The sequence below is a fragment of the Cryptomeria japonica genome, chromosome 5 (assembly GCF_030272615.1).
Source record: "Cryptomeria japonica chromosome 5, Sugi_1.0, whole genome shotgun sequence".
NCBI classification, from domain to species: Eukaryota; Viridiplantae; Streptophyta; class Pinopsida; order Cupressales; family Cupressaceae; genus Cryptomeria; species Cryptomeria japonica.
In genome coordinates, this window is record NC_081409.1 from 719,611,351 (window position 1) to 719,618,870 (window position 7,520).

General features: G+C 34.7%; 1 protein-coding gene across 1 annotated transcript; it reads left to right on the plus strand.

Annotated features, from left to right (window-relative positions):
* Positions 1 to 888: 888 nt before the first annotated feature.
* LOC131876403 (uncharacterized) lies at positions 889 to 3,947 on the plus strand. The gene is made up of 2 exons (XM_059221678.1): positions 889 to 3,110; positions 3,256 to 3,947. Exons 1-2 carry the CDS (start codon positions 3,014 to 3,016, stop codon positions 3,582 to 3,584), a joined length of 426 nt encoding a protein of 141 aa, XP_059077661.1. The 5' UTR covers positions 889 to 3,013; the 3' UTR covers positions 3,585 to 3,947.
* The last annotated feature ends 3,573 nt before the right edge of the window (positions 3,948 to 7,520 follow it).

The window sequence follows — 7,520 nt, forward strand, 5'->3', positions numbered from 1 at the left end:
TGCTATTTATACCCCCATTTTTCATTTCATTTGGTAATAGTGAATAGTATAATAGAAGAATAGAGTAATAGTCAATAGTTGATGTAAGAGAGATTAGAGTTAGAAGCAATTTTTATTTTGTAGCAAGATTGAGTCTTGAAGAGAGAAATTCAAGCAATTGTTGTATATGATGACTTGGAAATCAATAAAATATTGAAGTTATGGTGTTTTGTTGCAAATTTTTTAAGTTATCTTCATGGTTGTTGGATGTACTTGAATCACGCTCAATCAAAGTAGTTTGTTAATTTGAAAGACTAAGTGTGAGATTTGATATTTGGTAGGATTCGCAATCCAAACCACTAGCTTCTTGCTGATTGTAGGAACGCCTTGTGTGGTCGACTGGAGAACACTTTGAGTCCTTAATCTTCAATTATCATTGTGTCTTGGATATGTACCTTCGTAGTAGTGTCCTTGATCTTTGATGCATTGAACACCATTATATTACCTTAGAAGATCGCACTAATTTCAATTGAGTTGTTATCTTATGGCAAAATTGAAGTTGGTTGAGTCTTGCCAAATCTCATTCATGCTAAGTCGTTCATAGGGTTAGGCTAGATTAGACTTCTTTAAACCCTATCTTTTTGCTATTTTTTGAAAGTTCCTTTAGTTTAGTAAAATCTTCGAGCTTTGAATACGTAAGACCCCTTGGAGGAAACAGCAAATCACATCATACCGCTAAAAAGCTTGTCCACACGTGGAGACCCCACTAAAAGAACCTTGGAGTCCATCTAACTGATCCTTTTTGCAGATCTTCAGCAGTTAGAGACTATTTTCTCAAGAGAGGATAAGATACCTATTGGTATTTTATTCTGTGTATGATTGTGTATAAAATACACGTCAACACTTTCCCAAGTTAATCGCTGCCTCTTCACATGAAATTAATCGCCACCTCTTCTAAATTAACCACATGCCTCTTCATTTAACGTAGCTCTTGGAAAGCACTTGTTCAATGATTTGTTAAGACTACTATTTTGCTGATAAACGGGAAAGTGTTATTAACTCTTTTGTGGCTGTCAGCTAAATATTAGAAATTTGTGACATCTTATAAATAAAACAATTTTCTGATAATTGATGCATATCCTACTAGTATAACCCTCTGCTGGCTTCCTTGTGATGTCGCAATCTATATATGTCCTATTCATTGTTTCCTCTTTCCTTTATTTATCATTCTCATTTCATATTTATTTCTGTGTTTGAACACTGTCATTTTGGTCTATTAATTGACCCTTAATGGGATCATTGTTTTATTCCATCAAGTCTTAAGGGTTGTGATCTGATTGAGGTAAGGGCTGCGACCTAATTGTTATACAAGCTGCAATCTATTTCGATGGGGGCCATGACATGCACTTGGGTGATATAAGTATTATAAGAAGACATAAGATAAAACGTATTCATTTTTTCTTGTTAAAAGGTGTATAAGGAGTTACAATCATTTGTTTGTTTTAAAGTAATGAGTACAGACCTTACTTAATATAGAAATATTTTTAAGATCTCAATTTTTGAAGTTGTTTAGACCTTTTGGAGCAATAAGATTATTTTTATTTAAATGGAAAAATCAATTACTATTGCTAAATTGAAGGGAATGATTTTCATACATGGGAAATAAAGATGTTGTTGCATCTAATTGAAAAGGACTTATGGCACATTGTGTTTGGAAACACAAAAAGGCCACAAGATGTAGATGAAGCAATAGAATGGGCAATCAAAGATCGCAAAGCAACAACATTTATTGGTCCTGGTTATCAAATTCTTACTTGCATCACATTAATCTTTCAAAATGTCAAAACAAATCTAGGAAGGTCTAAGTCATAGTTGGCACACTCGCAGAGTACTTGGCGAGTTTTGAAAACTCGTTGAGTTTTTATGCTCTGCGAGTTTTCACCACTTAAATTCGCCACAAAAACAACTCGGCGAGTTCGTAAAAAAAACTCGGCCACTTGATTTTATAAGCCGAAAACGGCAAAAAATGAGTTTATTTCATCATTTTGAGTTGGGGGTTTTTTGTTGAGAAGGGGGAAAACACACTCCAACACTCTTGCAAGGTGATTTCCACCGAGTCTTGCCAATTTCAAGTGGATTTGAAGCGGATTTGAGGTAGTTTTTCAAGAAAAATCAGATTCCCAGGTAGGTTTTCTTATTTTTTTTTCTATGCTTTTTTAGAACATTTTATTTATTTTTTGTTGCATCTAGATGAATAGAAAATCATTCCTAAGTAAATTTTTTTTGAGTCATTGGAACAAGATTTGACGCTATTTTTGACAAGTTTTGTTGAATTTTTCACTATTTTTTTGAAGAATCTCTAGTTTTTCAAAAATATCAAACCCTAATATTTATTAAAAAAAAAAACTTTGAATGATGTCTAAAATTATTTCAACTAATTTAGATAGTTTGCTAAATTGCTTAACTAAAATATTAACATTCTTTTTTCACTTTGTATGTGTAGGTTAATTAACCATTAATTATGGCAAATTCTAATTGGCCACTAGAACCATGCCCATCTAGATATGTAGGCACCCATCCTAAAGGTGTTAGAGATAGGGCTTGGAGGTATGCCTATGAAGGATCGGATCTTGGGACAATGATTTGCATAAAATGTGAAAAAATACTTCATGGAAGCATAAACCGCCTCAAATACCACCTTGTAGGCATAGACAAGCATGATGCTAGAGAATGCATTGGGACCACTGATAAAATAAAAAAAGAAATAAATGTCGTACTTGCAATTGGGGAAGAGAAGAAATTGCAAAGGGAGAGGGCAAAACTAGCCATGGGGTGTATTTATGAGGCCATGGATAGGGCCAAAAAGTCTATAAAAAATTATTAAAAGAGGGATAGACTCAAATTTGATCCCATTTGGGAAATTATTGACAAGAGGTGGAACAATCAGCTCCACCAACCCATTCATGCAGCAGGGTATTTCCTCAACCCTCATTTTAAGTTTGGGGGTTCTTACTCAGATCCTAATGGACAGGTCATGGAGGGCCTCAGTACATGCATTCAGAGGATGAGTCCCGATGTTGAAGTGAGAGACCTCATTGTGGCCGAACTCCAAAATTATGAGGAAGCAAGGGGTAAGCTATTCTCTTCAGAGTTGGCCATAAGAGGAAGAACCACTCAAACCCCAGATATAACATTTGCCATTTGAATTGATAAATTGATAATTTATGTTTTCGCTTTTTTCTTTGCTTTCTAACTTTTCAATATTTTATTTTGCAGATGCTTGGTGGCAAAGTTGGTGTGGAAATTCCCCAAATCTCAAAAAATTTGCCCTTCGAATTTTATGTCAGCCTTGTAGTTCATCTAGTTGTGAGCGCAACTGGAGCTTGTTTGAAGCCATCCACACAAAGAAGAGGAGCAAGTTAGCACAAAAATGCCTCAATGACCTTGTCTTTGTGCAATATAATCTTCGGTTGCGCCTAAGGAAGGCAGAAGAAGCATCAGCTGGTCCACTTGACTTGGATGATATAGATCCTTACAGTGATTGGACATCACAGGAGCAACCTCCATTGTTTACAGAGGATGACATCACTGATTTGGAGAGGTAGGCTATGGAGGAGGGGGGTGGATTTGGTTTCACACTGGATGACATTGAGGAGGATGAGGAGTCATTGCCAGTGCCAGGAGCAGGGAGAGACATAGCTTCATCCAGGATGGAGGACAAGCCACAGCTTGAGTCAGACATACTGAGCGAGAAGGCACAATCACACTCACGAGTCTCGCCACGCCCACAACATACTTCTAGAACTAGACCCTCTAGTTCTACCTCTCCCCCAGTTTATACTAGAACTGGGAAGAGGAAGATGTAATTGTAATGATGTATTTACTTTTAGTTTTACAAAAACTATTTACTATTTTGCTTCCAGCCATCAACATTCCTCATGAGGATGCGATTTTGTACCCACTTTGCATTTAAATATATCTAGAATCAACTTGTTTCTTTTGTGTTCTCATTTATTGACTCATTGGATGCATGTTCTCATTGAATTTTGCAAAGAAATGCATTTTTAATTAAATCTAAGCAATTTTTTAAGTTCCCAAGTTTTTTGCTGAGTTTTTGCTGAGTACTGGCCCAGTTTTCCCAAGTTTTTTTTTCAGGCCTTGGCGAGTTTTTGCTAATGGTGAGTAGTTCAACTATGGTCTAAGTACATTATTTGGATCTCAAGCTTCCACTATCAAGATGTCAATCAAATAGAAACTCTTCAACCTTAATATGAGTGAAAAGGAAAGTGTTGTTCAACACACCAGTATGTTTCAATCCCTTCTAAATCAATCTATTGGTATACATTCTAAGATAGAAGACGACGATGCCAAAAATAATCTAAGTAGTATGCCTTCAAATTTTGATCCTGTTGTTTTTACATTCAATTATTGAGGAAAATACTTTGCTTGTCAAGAATAAGTCTACCATTTCAATAGGGAATAACAAAAAATTCAAATTCTATTGTTGTTAGAAAAATGGATATGTTGAAATAAATCACATTCAACATGCTAAAGGTCTTATTGACAAGAAGTTGAAAAATAAAGCTCTCATTGCAATTGAAACTACTTTGCTTGTCAAGAATAAGTCTACCATTTCAATAGGGAAGAACAAAGAATTCAAATGCTATTGTTGTCAGAAAAATGGATATGTTGAAAATATTGCATTCAACATGCTAAAGATCCTATTGGAGGGAATTTGAAAACTAAAGCTCTCATTGCGATTGGAAATGAAACAAAAGATTGTGGTTTTGCAATGCATAAGAAAGACTCCCCACCATGATAATGAGGAGGACTATTGATGCAGGAGCCTCACATTAATGTCTTCAATATGACAGTTCTAGAAACATTTGGAGTTTATTTCATATTATCTTAGGATTTGTTATATCTTTATAGTCAAATTTGATATAATCGGGTCCATATCATGATTAAGGTTTAGTAGTATTTTAAGTGTCTTTAGAAGACTAAACACTTGGGGTTTTACACCGGTCATGTTGAGTTATTTGTCGGAAGTTAGAAATTAGTTGGTTGTGAGTTAGTTATCGGTTTTGAAAGCTCTTTATGTCTGCAATTTACAGAATTGAGGGTAGCAGTGGTGAAGTAGGGTTGCGTGGAGTCGAATAGAATGGAGGGGAAAGAGAAATCAATGTAGGCAATGTAATGCAAAGATTGAATAAATTAACATTTTGTATCTACATTCGATTGTCTCTTTGACTGTTCGAAGTTTATGAAAGTTCATTTATTGAATTGCAATCTCTTTGTTATCAAAACCGTGAATGGCATGATTGGAGTTAATAGCTTATTAATCAGCTTGCTCAGTCCCGAGTTTGAATGAGAACCGAGTTCAAGAAGTTATTTTATTAATGGATTACCATATTTTGATGTTTCAGTTTCTATGAAAGAACAGACCAGAGAATGGAATCGGGTTTCATTGGAGTGATATTGTTCATTGTAATCAGTTGTGTTTGAAATTAACAACCGAGGTTAAAGAAATTATGTTTTGATTTGTGTAGATGCATATATTTGTTTTCAAAGGAGTACATAGTTTATATGTTTTAAAAAATGCAATAGGTTATTGAATTTCATGGAGAAAGTTTAATAGTTTTGGTATCGAGTTTTTGAAGTTTAATAATTTTGTTGAGTCGAGAGAAACCAAAATTGTGAATAAGTCTCAGTGTGTAACCGTTTTCCCAAGAACTGCTGCAAGTGCTTGTACTGGACTCAATCTATGGTATCGGCAAGGCTAATGAGCTGATTGATATTGAATATCACTGTATTTGTTTGGGCTAACCAAGCTTAGCGTTGTAGCGCTCTGCATCAACTATCTTTCTAGAAATTAAGTAGAAAACATTGGAGCTTGAAGGCATCAAATGAAATTAATGCTTCTCATGCAAAGAGATGATATTTTGCATGAGAAGCACTAATATCAATTTGTGTCCCTTAATGGAGCAAGGGGGGGCTTGGCATTTATTTATAGATCTTGTGGATAGTGTAATCCCTAAAATAGGCTGAGATTAGTGTATTTCAATTGGTTCAATTTTTTTTTTGTACATTAGAGGAGGGTTTGGTTCTCATGGCATTGGAGGAGGGATATTAACACTTTTAGAGAAAAGTGGTCTCTCAAAGGAGACTTGTTCTCATTAAGCATGGAGGATGGGATGATGTTGTCTCATGTTGTACATAATATTTGCAAGTTTGATAGCTAGGAGATACATTGATGGATTTAGTTTGGTGTTTGTTGGGTGAGCGAGGAGAATTGATGGAGGTATTTCATCAAAGTTGCTTGAAGGGTTGTTGTGTTTAGTCCTTGCAGTGTTCAATCCTTTGTTGAGATTGATGTAACAAGGGGGGAATGGTGGAATATATTGCATCCTTACTGTATTGTTTAGATAAATGAAGCAATAGTTAGTCAATAATAAATTAGAATAGTTTGTTTTTGGGAAGTTATTCCAATAGGTTATTTCAGTAGTTTTTACATAGGAAAATAAGGCTTTATAAAGCCACATTTAAAAGCAATGTAATATCATCTGAAAATGCCAAATTAATTATAATATCATTTGCACATTTTTGTCTAATTCAGGGCATGTTAACTTTGAAGTTTCATGCTATTACATTTTCTAAAATTGCCACCACGTTGCCTTACTAGCTTTACATTTGTTCTTCAAACACCAACTTGACAACCGACCAAAGCCAAAACAGTTCTAACATCAAAAGCCAACTTTTCATCATCAAGAGGTTGCTTCTAGATGAAATCCCTAATTTTCAGCTAGATATCCACTAGAAGAATCAAAGGTAAGTCCAAATCTACTAAAATCCATGGAAAAGTTGAGTGGGAGTGCCTTAGTGTTTCAAGGGAGATTGAAACAAATTAACTGTAGGTGTGTTGCCCTTAATTTTGACATGACAAGTTTTAATTTTTTGAATCCTCTAGTTGAAAGACGTCACTCAAAAATCTCTTTTTGGTAGTTGTGCTAAGTGCATTAATTTCTTTATAAATGTTTTTGTCATCTAAGTGTGGTTGAGTCAAAAATCATTAATTATTCATGGTCTCGGTCGTGAGCAATTAAAACTTGCAAGATGTCTATATCTAGTCGTAAAGTCACTTGTCATCATGTGTCAAGCTTAAATATCCTTGACAATCATATAATAAATGTTATCCAATGTTGCACAATGTAGTGTGCCAAATGTTTCAATTTTGTCAATATTGCAGGAGCTTTAATGTATAGACCAATGGCTTAAGATGAATTATAAGCTTCAAGGTATAATAATTGTAATGTTCCTTTTCAATTAATTCTTTATAGTGTCCCATAAACCAATTTCTTTATATTTCTTGATGGATTGGTGGAAAAAATCTCTTTTGAAGGGGGTTATAGTTTGGGAGAACTAGTAAAAATAAATAAATAACATTTAATGGCATTTTCCTATTTACTTACGTCAATTTTTGAGAGTTACAAATTGACTTTTCAAAGAGGGTAGTTATGTTGTTAAAGTGGGGGAGTTGAGTT

Coding starts and splice junctions, on each gene's coding strand:
- LOC131876403 (XM_059221678.1), top strand. CDS start 3,014: ATGGAGGGCCTCAGTACATGCATTCAGAGGATGAGTCCCGATGTTGAA. Junction 3,111..3,255: donor AAATTATGAGGAAGCAAGGG/GTAAGCTATTCT, acceptor TTTATTTTGCAG/ATGCTTGGTGGCAAAGTTGG.